General features: G+C 30.7%; 4 protein-coding genes across 9 annotated transcripts; 2 read left to right on the top strand and 2 right to left on the bottom strand.

Moving 5' to 3' along the window:
* On the bottom strand, positions 1-3,061 carry LOC111004214 (translocator protein). 5 transcript variants are annotated; one of them, XM_022258177.2, is made up of 5 exons: positions 2,860-3,061; positions 1,572-1,816; positions 1,231-1,325; positions 916-1,103; positions 1-630 (listed from the first exon to the last, which is right to left on the bottom strand). In XM_022258177.2, the coding sequence occupies exons 2-4, from the start codon at positions 1,801-1,803 to the stop codon at positions 918-920; spliced, it is 513 nt and encodes a 170-aa protein (XP_022113869.1). In that variant the 5' UTR covers positions 1,804-1,816; positions 2,860-3,061; the 3' UTR covers positions 1-630; positions 916-917. The 5 variants fall into 5 exon arrangements, with proteins under 5 accessions (XP_022113869.1, XP_045490314.1, XP_022114667.1 ...); XM_045634358.1 differs by lacking the exon at positions 2,860-3,061 and adding an exon at positions 2,731-2,752; XM_022258975.2 differs by lacking the exon at positions 2,860-3,061 and adding an exon at positions 2,682-2,705.
* A 511-nt stretch (positions 3,062-3,572) lies between these two features.
* LOC110993499 (translocator protein-like) lies at positions 3,573-5,397 on the top strand. The gene is made up of 3 exons (XM_022260187.2): positions 3,573-4,215; positions 4,343-4,437; positions 4,965-5,397. The coding sequence occupies exons 1-3, from the start codon at positions 3,981-3,983 to the stop codon at positions 5,151-5,153; spliced, it is 519 nt and encodes a 172-aa protein (XP_022115879.1). The 5' UTR covers positions 3,573-3,980; the 3' UTR covers positions 5,154-5,397.
* Positions 5,398-5,921: 524 nt separating this feature from the next.
* LOC111003699 (nucleolar protein 14 homolog) lies at positions 5,922-10,681 on the bottom strand. Its single transcript, XM_022274393.2, has 10 exons — positions 10,388-10,681; positions 10,067-10,260; positions 9,771-9,856; positions 9,329-9,642; positions 8,949-9,088; positions 8,753-8,868; positions 7,940-8,523; positions 6,804-7,795; positions 6,309-6,464; positions 5,922-6,041 (listed from the first exon to the last, which is right to left on the bottom strand). The coding sequence occupies exons 1-10, from the start codon at positions 10,577-10,579 to the stop codon at positions 5,951-5,953; spliced, it is 2,865 nt and encodes a 954-aa protein (XP_022130085.2). The 5' UTR covers positions 10,580-10,681; the 3' UTR covers positions 5,922-5,950.
* Positions 10,682-13,910: 3,229 nt separating this feature from the next.
* On the top strand, positions 13,911-17,174 carry LOC111004283 (upstream activation factor subunit spp27). 2 transcript variants are annotated; one of them, XM_022275378.2, is made up of 4 exons: positions 13,911-14,060; positions 14,711-14,886; positions 15,058-15,144; positions 15,522-17,174. In XM_022275378.2, the coding sequence occupies exons 1-4, from the start codon at positions 14,018-14,020 to the stop codon at positions 15,789-15,791; spliced, it is 576 nt and encodes a 191-aa protein (XP_022131070.1). In that variant the 5' UTR covers positions 13,911-14,017; the 3' UTR covers positions 15,792-17,174. The 2 variants fall into 2 exon arrangements, with proteins under 2 accessions (XP_022131070.1, XP_022130992.1); XM_022275300.2 differs by having other exon boundaries at positions 15,519-17,174.
* The last annotated feature ends 639 nt before the right edge of the window (positions 17,175-17,813 follow it).

Raw genomic sequence — 17,813 nt, 5'->3', positions numbered from 1 at the left:
TTGATTATATAATATTTATTATCTAACATTAATAAATACATTCGAAAAGAAAACGTAATATTAAAAGTTAAAGTCTTAGTCTATGAGACGCGGAATGCGTAAAAATGCAAAATTGTGGAATAACAATACTTTATGCTTAAATACTAAAGGTGTTTTTATTTTTTAACATTCATAATAACTGATTTTCAAATAACCAAGAAGACAGAAGTCCATGACTTTAAAATAGCTTAACTTAAAATAACATTTAACAACCTTTGATTTTTGAGACTAGTGAAAAATACAGAAATATAAGTAAGTACATTATATGCAGTTTTACGAAGTTTATTTATGAATTTATTTCTGGTTTATTTAAGCGCATAAGGTATGGCAATTATGTATAGCCAATAGGTTTTTCAGTTCCGATATTAAACAATACCTATTTTAAATAGATATCAAATGATTTTAGGTAATTATTGCGAATGATCGAAAATGTAGTATAAAAAAGCCTTATCCAGTTTGAATATTATTTTCAAAAGATGTACTTCTGCTGACATAATGTGCACTTACAAAATTAAGATAAAGTCAGTCAAGCTTGTTTCCTTATGAAGAATGTTTGTGATATTGACTCTTAGACTATGACAACAAGTTTACCTGAAAAAAAACTAAAATTAAATTAATTAATCTTATAAGTGAAAAAGATTGTTAAATTGTAACAAAGCAGTAATACATGAGTATTATGTAGTAACATATTATGCTATCGAAATTATTATCAATTTTATAATTTTGACAGCAATGCCGACAATGAATTACAGTTCCCTAATGCACACAAAAATTGTTTATCAATTAATAGAAGTATTTTTTTTTGATGATTCACTCAAGATTTTTATATTTTATCAATCATTTTGTTTGTTGTAACTATGTATTTTTAAAACTTACATCTACTGGGCCTTCTCATCCTTGATCGCTTTAGGGTTATTCTTCCAAATGTAGTAGCTCAATGTACTGGCGTATGCCAGCCAAGCCAAGTAGGGTACCAATAGGGCACCAGCTGTCTTGTTCACTTTAGCAAAAGCAGCTGTAGTTGCCACTGCCGCTCCACCAAGGACCGAAATCTCTATGAATGCCTAAAAGAGAGAACATAAATAAGAATGTTTGTTTAAAGAACATTAAACCACAGTAAAAACCATATTTAAAAAGTTTCAGATATTTAATATCAAATTGGTTCATAATTTATTTTGTGCAGAAACTTACCAATTTGAAGTCCTTGAGACCAAAGAATATGGGTGTCCAAGCCCAGTTAAGTAATAGTTGTCCTCCATATAAAGTCAGTGGCAAAACTGCATCCTCTGAAAGAATTAAAAAAATATTCCTCTCTACCTGATGACACTAAAGTGATTGATGAAACCTATCTTATCTAATGTTATATATAGTAACAGTATGATTGATTATGTTAAATCTCTCTGTAAAACCATTTTAGGTGAACAATTATTATTATAACTTGCATTACTATTAAATAAACAACTTTTAATTACAACAATAAATTGTTTTATTGATAACGGCAAAAACAATTATTTTAATTAAATAATTCTCACCAGTAAAACCTCCACACTCTTCATAAACCAAATATGAAGCATATCCCATTCCACTGTAAAGTACTGTCCATGTGGGTCCAAATACCCATTTCGGTGGATTCCAAGAAGGCTTCTTGAGTTCATCATACCAGGATTTATCTTCCTTTCGAATTTGTCCCGCAAAGAAGATCCCATTTGCCCAACCTCCTACATTTGGAAGAATAATGGAGCCAAAAGCTGCCCAATTTGCCATTTTCAATGTGTCACTGTAATTGTCATGTAACAAACTGTTAGTAGAAAGTGAAGATTATGAAATAAAAAATTATTAAAACTAAGTCTGTTTCTCATAAGTACATTACTCATATTACATTTTTGCTTAAATTGGTTATTTAATTATTTATAAGTGTTTAAAACGCAAGTATCATGCATATACATAAAATTAAATAAGAAAATATGACATCACAAATTTTACACACTAACACACACACATAAATTATATTAGAACATAAAACATTTTTAAGTAATTAGACATGGATTACGCACAATCCGCGCAGGACTAGAAATGGGGGAAAAAGGTAATCATTCACATATTTACGCCCTCTGTCTATATGAATAGTGATATTTTATATAGAATGGAATTTTTAATCTTACTTCTGTTTTTATTATTACAATAGTAATTAACAAAGTCCAATGCACATTTGAATAAAGTCATTTAGAGGTCATTTAAAGTTCATTTGAGGATATACTAGTAAAAATAAAAATAACACCTTAAAAAGATATTAGCTATGTTGCACAATAATTTGCTTAAATCGAAAAGTGGGAATTTATTTAAGTTATAATCATAATATTTTACTATATTTATTATAATGAATCTTATTTTTATTAGTAAGATACTTTAGAATGGAAATACATTATTTTGAAAACATTACCTTGGATTTTCAATATATGGTTGCAAAAAATCCATTATTAATAAAAATGTATTTTAAAATGTCTATTAACACAATAACACTTTAATTAATCTAATCAGCAAATGGCAAAATTAATTGAGATATGATGATTATAATTTTGTTAATTTATAATTCCACCAATTACAGCCAGTTATGTAGAAATTTTTAACGAGTTAATACGTACCACAGTATTTCCTAAATTCTAAGTGCAAATTATGGTAATTTATACTCACAATAATTTTACGTTTTAAGGCGATGATGTAAGATTTATTTTTAAAGCAGGCAAACTCGTGACATACTAACTTAATATGTCGTAAGCGTTTTACCTATTACAATTATGGAATAATTGTTCATTTACGTACCTTATATGCACCGTTAGTCACCGGCAACTAGAAAATAATTCAAAATAAATGTTTATGATGAAACACAAATAGGGAAACTTTTATTCTCACGATTTCAACTTTCCAGTCTCCAATAAGCTTATTGGAAACAGAGAAGTAATTCGCTTTGAAGTTTGAACAATAAAAGTAAAATCACAATTTTCTGAATGCAATTAATATAAAACTTCAAGTTTTAAATAATGCAAACAAAATGTCAGTGCAACAAAGCGTATCAATGTCATCTGCAAGTCAGCTGTCTATTCTTTATCTAGTCTAGTAGATATAAAATAAGATCGTTTCAGTTTTTGTAATGTATTTATATTAAGTAAGCATTAAAAAAATACATTCGTTAATCATTATAATGTATAAAGTTCTATTACTGAACTTATTTTCCAGTAATAAATAGGAGCATTGTTCGTTCAGTTGGATTTGACAAATTTTCATACATATCTGAAGGCCCCTGAGTCCCCCTGAACTTCTGACCTTCTAAAAGAAAAGAGTAAAGACTCGGCAATATATGAATATTCTGACTCAGCAAATTAAGAAACCACAGATAAACTAGAAGTAAACATATTTTTTTTATTTCTTTCAACCACAGATATAAAATTATTTTTATTTTTTATTAGGTTAATTATTAATGAATATATTTTCCTTACAGTGTAGACTTAGTACCTAATGGCTAATACCTATATTAAAAAGAAGGAACACAAAACAATTAATTCTTTAAACATTTACAAATTCGACTACACATAATATAATTCTTTAGCCAGTGATCGTAACCAAGGTCCAAGACGGGACCTTTAAAAACTTACAAATTAACGGCTGGATACTGGAAAAGTTATGCGTAATGAAAAATCCAAAAAATTACTACAAAAGTATCAACTTGCCAATTTACGAGCCAGAAAATTGTATTAATTTAATTAAAAATTTTTCGCCATAGTATCATAGTTTATCTATATAAGGATTATTTAACAAGTGGGTTAGATAAGTCTAGAAATTTATTATCATTGATTGTTATCACCATATATACCTATTCTTTGTAGCTGCTTCATTTCATTATACATCTGTAAGTTTTAACACTTATTATTTCATTTAATATTAAAATGGTAAACTGGAAGCTTATTGGTGCTTTGGCATTACCAAATGTTGGTGGGTGGTTAAGTGCCCTTACAATGGCTGGTGAAGTTCGCAGCCCTGCAGGCAAAGCATGGTATGACCATTTGAAGAAACCTTCTTGGAATCCACCAAAATGGGTGTTTGGCCCAGCTTGGACAGTTTTATACACAGGCATGGGATATGCTTCATACTTGGTTTATGAAGACTGTGGGGGATTTAAAGGTAAATTTGAAGATTATCTAAATTATCTGACATCTATCTAATCTCAAAACATTGTGCACACCACAAAACTTAAATCTTTAATAGGTATACCTAGGTTAGCTATAGCTAACTATTATTAATTTTACAGATGATGCTTTAGTACCACTCAGTCTGTTTGGTACACAGTTGTTATTTAATTGGACATGGTCACCAGTGTTCTTCAAATATCATAAAATTGGATTGGTAATATAAAATATTTAGTAAATAGTTATAATAATTTTATAGGTGTCAATGAGGTGCGATGTTAGCCCATTTTGGGCTTCCAATAAGCTCGTTTGCTTCGTCTAATTGTTTAAAAAACATTTTATTTATTAAAATTATACATCAAAAATAATTAATGAGTTAATTGTTAATCTTTTTGTTGACGAATAATATTAAAAAATAAAGAACCTTCATGTAATTTGTCTGTATAATGGTCTCTGTTTTCTGTGTCAATGTTTATTTTGTTATAAATTTAAAAAAATATTCTAATGAAATTCTAGAGTAGAAATTAAAAAATATCACATTTTCTTTTTACAATATATAAATAATAATAATAATCTTTATATAATAATAATTATCTTTATTTCTTCTCTCACATATACATACAAGGTTACAATGATTAAAGCTAAGATGATAACATTTGAAAGTGTATGTGAGAGACTGGTCTCTGTAACAGGAGACCTGAGTGAGAATATTCACATATTGCTTAATCCTATTTAACTTTTCAGGCTTTCTTACACATTATAGCTCTAGATGTAGCTGCAGGTGCTTGTACAATCAGCTTCTTCAATGTTAACAAAAAAACCTTGTACTTTATGGCACCATATCTTTGCTGGCTCACCTTTGCATCATGTCTGAACTACACAATATGGAAATTGAATGAGAATGTTCCTAAAATCCCCAATAAAGATAACTAAAGATAATGGGTCACATAAATAGCCAGCTGCACAGATTTTTATCATTATATTATAAAACTATAATATATCATTATATATTATAGTTTTACGTAAAAGTTTACTAGAATACCAACTAATTTTAAGAATAATTTTTGTAAACACATTTTATATGTACACATTGTCTACTATTTAGAACCATATTTACTCATTGTTATCATATTATTATGGGAAATACAAATTATTTTAATAAAATATTTCTTTACATTGACTTTTCTTATAATTTGCTTCTTTTTATCAAGAATTATGTGAAATGAAACTACTATGAAATGTTTAACCGACATATCAAAAGGATTGGTTATTCTGTTTGATCTGTGAGTGTAATAGTGTTGGAATTGTATTATACTTGACCATTTTATAACGTATCATTCACATGTGTTAAATTTTGTGTTTATGTTTGTCCACAAATTTTACTAAGACCTATCTAAACGATTATTTCCGATTTAAATCCTAATATTACATATTCTAGAAGGGACAAGATATATACATTGTGAATATTTTTCCTATTCAGCTGACAGGTATTTAAAGTTGATTTTATTAAATTTGTTTTATTGATAGAAAATTCGATTTTTTATATCCTCAGATGAACTCTTACATCTAACATAGGGGCTTTGAGTGTTATGGAACAGAGTGTACTATGACTTAAGATAAAAGACCAAACTTAATCAAGACTGGCCAAATAACTGAATCGGCATAAAAAACTTTATGTAAATTAAAGACAATACGAGAAAATTTAATTTCGATACACCTTTATTAACAAATCATTTTCCTCGTTTCAACTTATTTAATTCTCCTTGTTGTATAGACGCGTCCTTATAGATCTGTTTTACCTTCTCTTTTCTTACATTGTCGCTGGAATAAGAAAACCCCGTGATTTAATATATATGTGTGCATATACTCATAGCTTCTAGATAGGGCAAGCGTTCTTGCTACATGCTAAATAAATTACTAAAACATATCTAGGCCCCATTATAAAAAAAAGTTCAATTTTTTTACATATTTCTAACGTTCATTCAAAATATATATTTAGAGTATTTTATTGAAAAATAAAAATAAAATTTGTACATGTTAGATGACTAATTACTGCATACTAAGATAGATCACAAAAACTATAAATACCTCTGTATCTTTTGCCGTATCTTGACAGACGCGATATAGGCCTTGTCTCTTCTTATTTCTCTTAGCGCGCCCTTCATCTCCTTTTTATATTTGCCCTGTAGTCGCTTTCTTTCTGAGGCCTCACGAGATAGTTTTGATAATTTACTACCAGTAAAACTGAAAATTTTAGATTTTTATAGTCTGTAAATGAGTTAGCTCTTAAAGTTATGAAACTAAACCAAACGTAACCTTTATTATACGCTATGTCTATAATTCGTACAGGTTTAAAATCATTTAACTCCTTTTAATTAAACAGACGAATATATATTATCTCAAATTCCCATTAGGAACACTTAATAAGCCTACTAAGGCAAATATGGTCTTTTATTAATTTGTATTATATTACATGGATATATTATTGATTTTCTCTTAATTCCAAAATAGCGATAGAAAGAGATAGCATATTTTTTTAAAGGTTCTACGTGCGTCAGTAAAACTTAACGAATATATACTTACACTTCCTGGATATCTGGTTCATATAAGCGTAAAGCTTTTGGCCTTACTTTTTCTCTCGTTATTAACGCGTAAGTTTTCGTTTCTAGACTGTCCTTCATATGTTGAAGAACTTTTGTCACTTTAGAAACAATCTTTTTCGGATACCATTCTAAATCTATCAGGCCTAATAACTGCATGTGTGGTTCAAATAACGCCTTTAACGCGTCGATCTCTATATAATGATCGAAAAATTCCCTTAACATCAAAACTGAGTTATATAAACATTTTATTTTAAAGGCCTCGTCAATTTCACACACAAAATCCTTTGCCGACATTTTGACATCAACTTCCATTTTGGAATAATCTTGTTCTAAATTTAAAACTTTACCATCTTTATGTAACCGGAACGGTGGAACGACTTGCACTGGATTGATAACTGACGTATTCGCGGACAAATAAAATATCCCCCTTAAAAAATTTAATGCCGACGGTACGAAACGTTTCGATAGTACTGTATATTCCAAAATCATTGTCAGAATAAAAAGTCCCCTAGAAACAGAATATGCGTCTTTAAACCGAGATAAACTCATAATTTCAGTCATAAATATTAAAGATGGAGTTGTGACCGGATGGCGAAAATCGGAAGTGGGGTAAAGCAAGGAGACTAATTTAAAAAATATCAATGTATTTAAATCCGGCACTTTTTTAGGGTTACGTTTGAATTGATCGTGTTTTTCTTTGAGTAACTCTACTATAAATTTCTTAGTGGATACTTTATTAATGTGAATTAGGTCATAAAAATATGGTGCAACTTTATCAAAAATTAAAAATGCTTTGATAATATCACCCTCATCGTTCAAATCCGTAAATATGTCGTGAACATATTGTAATAGATGCGCAAATAGTCTACTTAATATTTCTTTGTTGTTTGGCGATAAACTAGGGTCGTAACTTTGTATTAATTTAGATAACGCGGTTGATTGCTGAGAAGGCGTTTTACCCGTTAATATTTCCTGAAAAGTAAAAAAAGTAACTTAGAGATGTAAAACTTTTCTCAATGTTAATCAATGATAAAGACTTTCTATTCTTTATCGCATGCAATATAAATTAAGAAATTTGTAACTTCATCCATAAACATCTAAAATTAAAAAACATACCCTCAATTTATCCCCTTCAGCCGATTTCACATCAAAGATAGAACCAAGTTCTTCTTCCACATCCATTTCTTCCTTCTCATCACTATCACTCCCCGTAACATCTGCAGCTTCATTATTTTCATCATCACCACTCTCATCATCATCATCGCTTTCACTTTCATCGTTTGTATCACATTTTACATTTTCCTTCCTGATATTCTCATTATTCTCATTCATATGATTTTCAAGAATCTCATCACTACTCTCGCTTATTGTTTTAATTTTTTTAGGTATTATTTCACTATGCGATATTTTGCGTTTACGATTATTTTCACTGGAAATATCAAGTTTCTCATTTTCTTCACTATTAGGGTCGCTTTTGTCATCATCGCCATCACTTTCAAACACTTTTAAGTCACTCCCATTATTGCTATTTTCGTCTATTTCTTTGCTTTCTTTAATTTTTTCTTCAGCTTCATCATTATCTTCGCTGTCAGGTTTACCATTTACTTCATTATCGCTGCCCGATTCGTCATTACTTTCGTCATCTTCCTCTGAAGATGTGTCAGATACGCCATCATCAAATTTCTTCTTTGCATTAGGCACTGTAAAATATTTATTGGGTAAAAAGTGTTGTTATCTTTGTTTTTAGTTATTATATGATTGAATATCTTAGGTATTAGTTTTTAGTTCCACGGAGTATTCAAACATATTGTATATTAGAGTATCACAGTATTATCATAGCCTCGTTACCGTCTTTATCTAATAAATCTTTATAGATTTCTTAATTAATAATCTGCTTTAAATGTAAATAATGATTTCAATTATAATCACCATTGTAATCTTTTAATATATGGTCGGGTAATAATGGTTTGCCATCCTTGTCATATGCCAGCATTATCTCTTTCTCGTCGTCATATGCAAAGTTGTCATCCAAGTCATCCGCAGACCTAAAAATGTAGATGTTATGCAATGTCTTTTTTAAATAAATAAATGTATAAATATGTGGTACACACATAACAGTCCTAACCTATGTTTAGTTGTGGGTTTGGTGGTTTTAGACATTTCTTGTTCAGGCATCATCCTCTGTTGTCTTTGTTTCTCCATCTCTTCTAATTTCTTCCTCTCTTCTTCTTGCTGCTTTTCTGTGCTTTTTAATGCATCTGATGGCTGTAACAACATTAAGTTCTAATGTTAGGTTTATATAATATAGCTACATAAATTATTTAATATTATCTAATGTTATTACATGACAAGTTTCTTATATAAGTTAAAATGATAAGAATATTTTGTTAAAGATCTAAGTGATTATATAAAAAAATGGTTTAGATATTATTTATCAGCCAGACACCTATTATGAATTTTCTTTGAATGATGCCACTATGTAGTCTATAAAGATCTGTTACTCACTGTCCCTCTCCTATCAAACTTAAGCTCTCTCATCATTTTATCATAATCCTGTCCTTTTTCAGCATCAGCCAAGAGCTTATCAATCAAGGATTCACTCTGCTTCTTAAACACAACTGGCTGCAAATCTTTCCATTCACTATCTAATTTCTCAGTCAAATCCAATGTTTGTTCTTTTTCTTTTTGTTTCTCAGCCTTGCGTTTTTTTGATTCAGCTATAAGTTGTTCTATTAAATCTTTATGTGATTTAGCCCCATCTTTTGATTCTGTTTTTGAGAGAATGCCACCACCAAAATGGCCTTCTGATACAAAGTCATCTGAAAAAGTTGTGTTTTATTAACTTATCTTAATCAAACTTAAAAAAGTAATTTTAAACTAAGCTAACAACAATCAGTCAAAAGAAAATATTTACTTATATTTACTTTTGTATACAAGGATAACTAACCATCCAAACCACCAAAAGGCTTGTCTTCATCTTCATCATCAGATCGTGGGTCATCAAACTTCTCAATTTGCTCTAATGTTTGTCCCCTATAACATAAATCAGTTACATATAATCATTATACTATTTATAAATAAGTGTAAACCCTAGTTGGACATACAGCTGGAATTTAAATGTAGCTAGAGCAAAAATGAAAGCAGTTATAAATAGGCATTTTACTGAAGGTAATAGAATTATATGGAGTATACTGAAACAAATAATGTCCTTTTAAAAAATATAATAAATTTGAATTGGAATACCTGTGTGTAAGTATCTCATCATCAGCTAAGTTATAAATACTTTTTTTGTTGTGTTGCTTTGCTCTTTCTGCTGCAAATCTTGCAATCATGCGATCTTCAGCAGAGAGATTGTTACTTTTTTCACCGATACGACGGTCAATAAAAGTATTTGTCTTGTTTAACAGTTTCATTTCTGTTCCTATTGTTTCTTTGCGCTACACAAACGTTGAATTTTGGTTAATTTTTATATTATAAACGAAGCCGGTATTTTTCATGGTATTGTATTGAATAATACATTTTTAATGTTATTTAGATAACAGAAAAGACAAGCAAAGTACTCACCTTTTGGATAGCTTTAGCACGTGAAACGCCTGGTAAACCACGATCATGTTTAGATTTCTTTCCTAATACTTTAAGTTTTTCTTTATTTATATGTACTTCAAATGGATTTAACTTCTTTTTAACCCCTTCTGATTTCTTTTTATGGACCTTATCCGCTAAGCCAGCATTGCGTTTGTTTTTAACTTTGGCCATTATTTATAAGATAAATGTAACAGTAAAACAAAGTAGGGTTAAAAACTTAACTTAAAACGCTCAGTTTAAGGTTACAGAACTCAGAAGTTCGAAAATAAAATATAAATTTTTTTTTTTTTTTTTTTTTTTCCCCCTTTCTTGGCCTGCACGGTTTGTGCGTCAGCCATGTACAAAAGTTAGGAAGTGCATTATTAGGTTTATTGGATAGGAAATTAGTACGGAATTTGGAAAAGGATCAGATAAATTTTTTTATAAGTACGTATATACATAAAACATAGGTTATAATTTTATATTGTTATGAAAAATGAAACTAGCTAAAATTTTATATACATCAATATTTATATTAGATAAAAGGACAGAAATAGAAGTAGGAAAAGGAATATTTATGGATAAAAGCGAGGATATAAAAGCGGAACGGTCATGTCTATTACAGGCAAAAAATATATGGTTAAAATCCCCAACGTCATTGCCACACTCACATGTGTCGTCAGGCAAAAGGTTAAGCCTTGCCAAATGCAAGGGTATGCATGCATGGCCCAGCCTCATACGTATAAGGGTCGAAGTAATATCTTTACCAAGCGTCAAAGTAGAAAACCATGGTTTAGGAGGTATATCCCCCTGAATCATGTTGTAATACCGTCCTTTCGTCTGACTTGAAGAACGCCAAATGTTTATCCAAGATTTTATTAACTGGGATTTAGGAAGGAGAGTTAAATCACAAGAAAAATTTTTGTATGGAACCAGGTCTCCGTCATTGACCGCAGCTTTGGCAAGCCTATCAGCCTTGGTATTGCCAAAGATACCTGAGTGACCCGGAATCCAAGCAAAAGATACAGTGTACTTTTTGATGAAGCATTGATATAATAAATCGCGACATGCAATAATTACTGGGTGATTATTTATATTACGGCTAAAAGGAAATCTTTTCAACGCTTGGAGGACACTTTTAGCGTCAGTTAAAATTATTGACTTTTTAAGCTTCATTATTAAAATGTACTCCAGAGACCTCAGCAGACCAAAGCATTCTCCAGTAAATACTGAAGTCTCTGGAGGTAATTTTATTTTCTGTACAATGTCAAACTGTTGATGGAAAACGCCAATTCCCACACACTCCTCGGGACCGGGTTTGGAAGCATCACAAAAAATTAAATGGTAATGTTTCCATTGGCTGTCACTGTCAATAATATCAGTAAATTTGGCATTTGCAGAAAGATCTTGTTTACTTATACCGAAGTCAAACAAAATAGTAGGATCTAATGTTAATGCATCATAGTTAACACAAAATATAGGAAGGAATTGTGATCTGTGTGTTGGAGCTTGAAGAGCTAAGTATTTTTGGAGACTAATAATAAGGCATGGCGGCGATTTATGAGCCCAGTACGGGTAATTCATACATTCCAACAGAGACCGTAACTTAGAATAAAGAGGATGATTATAGACTTGTAATGCCCTAAACAGGAACCTGTCACAAAGAAATTGTCGTCTGAGGTGCAGGGGAGCTTCAGAACATTCGACCTGCAAAGCGTTAATAGGGCTCGATCTCATAGCCCCAGTAATTATTCTCAGAGCCTTAGACTGGATAATGTTTAACTTATGGAGAGCTACTGCACTACAGGGTTCAAGTATAAATGTTCCATAGTCTAAAATACTCCTTATTAGTGCATTATATAGAAGCTTTAAAGAGAAAGGGTGGGCTCCCCACCAAACTCCAGAGAGACAACGCAGTATATTTAGGATCTTCTCACATTTGGCACTTATATATTTGCAATGAGAGCTTCCTGTAAGTTTCGAGTCTAAAATTACCCCAAGAAATGTTGCTTCACTTTTAACAGGAACTCTAATATTATTATAAAATACAGTTACTGATGGAGGAAGTCTCATACGTGAAAATAAGACTATTATACTTTTATGAACTGAAAGGCTTAGAGAGTTATTGTCCAGCCAGACTTTTAGCAACTGAAGGGAATATGTCATAGTATCAGATATGTTGTCAATAGAATTACCTGAGATATATAAGAGTAAATCATCTGCATATTGGAGTGAGTTAACTTTACCCTTAAGGGAGGCTTCCAGATCATGAGAATATATATTGTAAAGTAAGGGACTCAAAACTGATCCCTGTGGTAAACCTTTCCAGGCAATACGGGATTGGTAGGAATCTTCTGACATTACTTTAAGCATTCTACCAGAGAGAAGATTTATTATGAAACTTATAAAAATTTGTGGGATATTCAAATTAATCATTTTTTGTTTCAGAATTATAAGGTTGACATTATCATAGGCTGCAGACACATCTAAGAATGCTGCTATCACAGGCTTGTTGTATGAAAATGCCAATCTTAAGTCTGTCATAAATATACTGAGACTATCCATAGTACCCCTGCCTTTCCTAAATCCAAACTGGTTTGGAGATAATAACCCGTTACTCTCAATAAACCATTCTAACCTATTTTTAACTAAATGTTCAGAAATTTTGGATATAACTGAAGCTAATGCAATTGGTCTGTATGATGATGGATCATTAATCGGTTTGTTAGGCTTATGTATTAGGATAACTTCGTGGATTTTCCATGATGGAGGAATATTACCTGATGTTAAAATTGAATTAATTAAACTGAGAAAATAAGAAAGGCTGGAGTCATTTAGGTTTTGAAGAAAAGAATATGGAATTCCATCACAACCTGGGGCTGAGTCCCTAAGTTTTGAAAGAACCCCTTTGAGTTCTGAAAGGCTAAACGAAATGAGTGAATCACTACTTCTGTGCTGGGAGAGGAACGAAGGCTGTGAGTGAAAAGAAATATTATCTATAAATGGCACATATGGTGGAGCTAATTTGTCTAGAAACAAATCAACTGTACTGCTATCCATAAAATGAGATCTAGGTGGTTTAAAGGCAGATCTGAATCTCCGAATATTTTGCCAAACTTCCGATGGAGAAATGTCTGGTGAAATTGAGGCACAAAAAGATTTCCAGCCTTTGAAAATATAAATTGTAAACACATGGTTTTGACAAATAAACTTTGAAGTTTGAATAACTTTTAGGCAATTGACTTGGGTCGAACAATTAATGCGTTCATAAATATGTTTGTTATTCGTTTATCAAAAACATTTTTATCCAAAAATCATTTAGACATTATTAAAAGATCCTTCTAAATCATATGTACTTTTTTGTACAACACTTAGGTTTAAGATTTTTTTTATTAATTTAAATTTTTATCTACCACGTAATTAGTGCTCCTCATTATTTCGGTTTTTTACAAAATGAAACGCATCTTTGTAGGAAAAATGCTTTCCACTGATTGGTTATTAAAATGCCGCCGACATTTGACGGCTGCGCCTTTGCTTCATTTCGCGACGCTGCCGTGTAGCATCTAGCGCGTAGGTATATTATTGTGTGGCTACTTTTTGTCATATTGTGGCCGCCGGAATTTTAGGAAAATGGCAGACGTATCTGACGAAAACCTCCAAAAAGAAATTTTAAGTAAGTTGTTCTATTTTTTACACAAGGTTTTGTCTTCTTTTGTAAGGTTTTATCATTTTTGTAGCTGTTTATTGAGTCTTAGAATATAATTCCTTTACGATGTAATGGCTTCCATTTTATGTTCAAAAGAAGTTAATATTTCATATGTGGGATTTTAAATATCTCTGATATTATGAAATCAGAGCAAAAATGTTTCATGTGAAAGTTGTTTGGTTCTATTATGCGGATTTTTTGGTATCAAAAGGTTTATTTTACATTTCCTATTTAGGTCTCTCTACTGGTGGTTTATTTTTATGCAACGCGTAGATCATAACATCAGAAGCTCCACGTATAATGCACATTAATGACAAAGACTTTATATAATTAAAGGTTATTTTCAGATGCGCATCTGATCAAGAAACAGTTTTTATTTGAAACATTTCGACAGATTCGTATTTTTTACACTTCAATTTAATTTTAAAGATGATGTTGTTTAAGGCTTAGCAATTTTGTTTTGGGCGCCATAATGTAGTAGTGTTAATCGGTAATTCTTGAGCCTGCTAAATTACCTGGATTTTATTTACAAAAGTAATTTTCTCATAGACTTAATTAATTACTTAAGTTTTTAGTAACTTTTTATGTTCATTCAACAATGTGCCAAATTTTTTTAGAGATTCTTGAAAAAGCAAACTTAGCAAAAACATCAACCAAGAAAGTGAGACAGAAGTTGGAGGAGGTATTTGACACTGACCTGACTGATAAGAAAGAGTTGATTGACCAATATGTTATGGACTATGTCAATAAAATGGATTCAGAGAATTCAGATAGTGCTGAAGAAGAATCTGATGTAAGTCTTTTGTAATATACTTCTACAATAATAAAGCCAAAGCTAACTTTTCAAAAGGCACTCTGAAATTGCCAATTTCTTACTTACCTACCAGATCAGAATGTGGATTCTACCAATACAACTTAGCAATATTTGCATAAAATAGTTAAAATGTATAATATTATGTTACAGGAAAAGAAAAAGCCTGCACCCAAGAAAAGAAAGAAGAGGAAGGGATCAGATTCAGATAGTGATTGGGTGAAGAAAAAACCTAAAAAGGTAATTAATTAGTTTTATAGTAACAACATCTATCATATATTTAACATATAAGCAAACACTGTTTGAATGTTGGTACCTGAGAAAATATTTTACCTAATCAATTTAAATATTAGTCGGACACCAATGTCTGCTATTAGTTAATTGGGGTGTACTCCTTTACCATATATTTAATAAACCAGATTATATTTATTTATTCTGTATACTTTATCAGATATATATTCTTACATAGGTATATAATATGTGTATAACTAACTATAAACCCTTACAACTGAAATAGTGAGACTTTGGTATGTAGGCAGCATCTCACTTAACATCAGGTGGGATGGGCAAAATTTGTTCAGTTTTGTATAAAAAATTATTTTATTTTATTTCAGCAGGCTGCAGCAGGGGCCGGACGTGGCAAAGGCAGTGGCTACACTCGCGCATACAAACTATCACCAGCCTTAGCTGAATTAATGGGGCAGGAAGAGATGCCACGACACGAAGTTGTGAAACGTGTATGGACCATCATCAAAGAGAAAAACTTATATGATCCCTCTAACAAACAATATGCCATATGCGATGAAGCCCTTTATAAGGTTATAGGCACTAAGCGATTCCGAACATTCGGTATGATGAAATATTTGAAAACCCATTTCTTAGATTAATTAACCATTAATTAAGTAGCTACTATGAGCCGTGGTAAAGCCATCAAAGTTTGCTTGCTCGCTTGACAATCTTTCGTTAACATTCTTGTGTGGGAAATAGTTACTTTTATTGTGACTTCCATCAGTAATCTGTAATTTTTTATAGCAATCCCGCATCCATGATGACTTTCATGGTCGCGACACTAGATGACACTAGACTGCGGTTACTGAAATATAATTGCTATTAAAAGTTATAGGAGTAGCCACGCTTGACATAAAACAGCTAAGAAAATTTATTTTATAGCATATTATTTGTCAAACATTAATTTATGTATTACATGCAAGGTTTTGATCTAAACTTAGATATTAATAGGATATTTTCATTATTATGCAATTTGTACTCTAGGTACCATTTTTATATTTTAGTTTCAGCATATATTGAAGAATTATGTTTATACCACAAATCTTACACATAATTCATTTATTAAGAACTGGAAGATTCGGATAATGTTTAAATTGTAAACTAATCCTTATATTTTTGTTCCTATATTGTTCCTTTTGAAATTTTATTTCATTATTTTCTTACTAAAATAATTAAAATTGATTGTTTTTGTTTGCGACATATATGCGATCCCTCCCAAGCATTCGGTGATTTATATCTAAGAGTAAGCTAAAACAAACTCATATTGGATAAATTATCAGTTTAAATTGATAGTGTTCATAAAATTAAGAAAAATTAATGTATAATTCAAACTATTTTGTCTACCAGATATTTAACAACAATTAAAATGTTCGGCAAAAAATCGAAGGGGTTACTGTCAATTTAGATCATGTTAAATCATTCTTATTTAATTGCTTAGTATATAGAGTTAAATTTGACAAAATAATAGATCTTGCCTTTGAACATATAAGCTTTATTATTGTACAAACACCTTGTGTAATTTGTCAAATAATATTTAAAATTACCAATAGTAATTAATACGAGAAGTAAATATTTCGTAATTACGAGAAACATTTATTGAAAAATCTGGTTTTCATAGAAAACTTTGTTCTAAATTTCTATCGGCCTTATCACAAAACTGGTACTATAATTGCATAAAAAGGTAATAGATAAAATAATTGCAAATATTATGTATCTGTAGATTTCATTGCTACGAAAAACAAATAAAATCTTATCATTAACTTCGATTCTCAGCAAGAGATATAGGTTATTATAATATAAGTAAATAATGTATTGCTGCATTTCTACATTCTAAATTGAAATAAAAATGTACAGAGATAAACATACAAGTTATTCTGTTCTTGTAGTCTTTACTTGAATATGGAAATGCAGTGTATGAAAATTAAAATGAAGGTTGTATAAATATCGCCGAGGGATGAATTATCCAATAAAATATAAAACTTAATTGTGTGTTATTTAAAGTACAGTGTATACTGAACATTTTTTGTCGTTATAGAGAGTTATCGTTATATGGAGTTAACAAAAAAAAACCAAATTAGTAAGAATTTCACACAAATTATTCGTCAACACTAATCGCTTTCCGTTTACTGGCCATGTTAACAGTTTCAAAGTAGGTTTACGACTGATAATACGATAGGTACCCAGTATGCTTGGTCGAAGACCATTATTTCTGAGAAAACAATGCGTCATACTGCACGTGTACAAGGCAATTAAGGATAACAAAAGCTAGACCGGCCTCGGATGTTTCGGAGCTTCAAAGTCTTTTGTTACCTGATAACATAACAATAATACCGATATTAAATATTTACTGTCTACAAATATAAACACATTTCTTCGTAATAAAGAATGGCGTATCGCTATAAAGAGTGTTTCAATATGTGAGTTTTAACGCAAACCAACCAACTTGGATTCACTCCAACGTTATAGGAAGTTTATCGTTATAAAGGATAACGTTATAAAGAGTTTACACTGTAGTTATTTCCACAATTTATCTTACATAAGGTGTCAGGTGTAAAGATGTCTGTGGTTTCCAAGTTATGACAAATTCCTATTGAATGGTTCCCATGGTTACGGAATTCTTA

This window comes from Pieris rapae, chromosome 2 (assembly GCF_905147795.1).
Source record: "Pieris rapae chromosome 2, ilPieRapa1.1, whole genome shotgun sequence".
In the NCBI taxonomy this organism is placed as follows: Eukaryota; Metazoa; Arthropoda; class Insecta; order Lepidoptera; family Pieridae; genus Pieris; species Pieris rapae.
This window is presented reverse-complemented; position numbering and strand designations above follow the sequence as displayed.

Excerpts from the sequence above, each read along its gene's own strand:
- LOC111004283 (XM_022275300.2), top strand. The coding sequence starts at position 14,018 with ATGGCAGACGTATCTGACGAAAACCTCCAAAAAGAAATTTTAA. Across the intron at positions 14,061-14,710 it reads CCTCCAAAAAGAAATTTTAA|AGATTCTTGAAAAAGCAAAC; the intron begins GTAAGTTGTTCT and ends AAATTTTTTTAG. Across the intron at positions 15,145-15,518 it reads TGAAGAAAAAACCTAAAAAG|CAGGCTGCAGCAGGGGCCGG; the intron begins GTAATTAATTAG and ends ATTTTATTTCAG.
- LOC110993499 (XM_022260187.2), top strand. The coding sequence starts at position 3,981 with ATGGTAAACTGGAAGCTTATTGGTGCTTTGGCATTACCAAATGTTGGT. Across the intron at positions 4,216-4,342 it reads AGACTGTGGGGGATTTAAAG|ATGATGCTTTAGTACCACTC; the intron begins GTAAATTTGAAG and ends TTAATTTTACAG. Across the intron at positions 4,438-4,964 it reads AATATCATAAAATTGGATTG|GCTTTCTTACACATTATAGC; the intron begins GTAATATAAAAT and ends TTAACTTTTCAG.
- LOC111004214 (XM_045634357.1), bottom strand. The coding sequence starts at position 2,514 with ATGGATTTTTTGCAACCATATATTGAAAATCCAAG. Across the intron at positions 1,817-2,479 it reads CCATATATTGAAAATCCAAG|TGACACATTGAAAATGGCAA; the intron begins GTAATGTTTTCA and ends TGACAATTACAG. Across the intron at positions 1,104-1,230 it reads GTCTCAAGGACTTCAAATTG|GCATTCATAGAGATTTCGGT; the intron begins GTAAGTTTCTGC and ends TCTCTCTTTTAG.
- LOC111003699 (XM_022274393.2), bottom strand. The coding sequence starts at position 10,579 with ATGGCCAAAGTTAAAAACAAACGCAATGCTGGCTTAGCGGATAAGGTC. Across the intron at positions 9,857-10,066 it reads GATGAGATACTTACACACAG|GGGACAAACATTAGAGCAAA; the intron begins GTATTCCAATTC and ends TTTATGTTATAG. Across the intron at positions 6,042-6,308 it reads ATACGGCAAAAGATACAGAG|CGACAATGTAAGAAAAGAGA; the intron begins GTATTTATAGTT and ends TTCTTATTCCAG.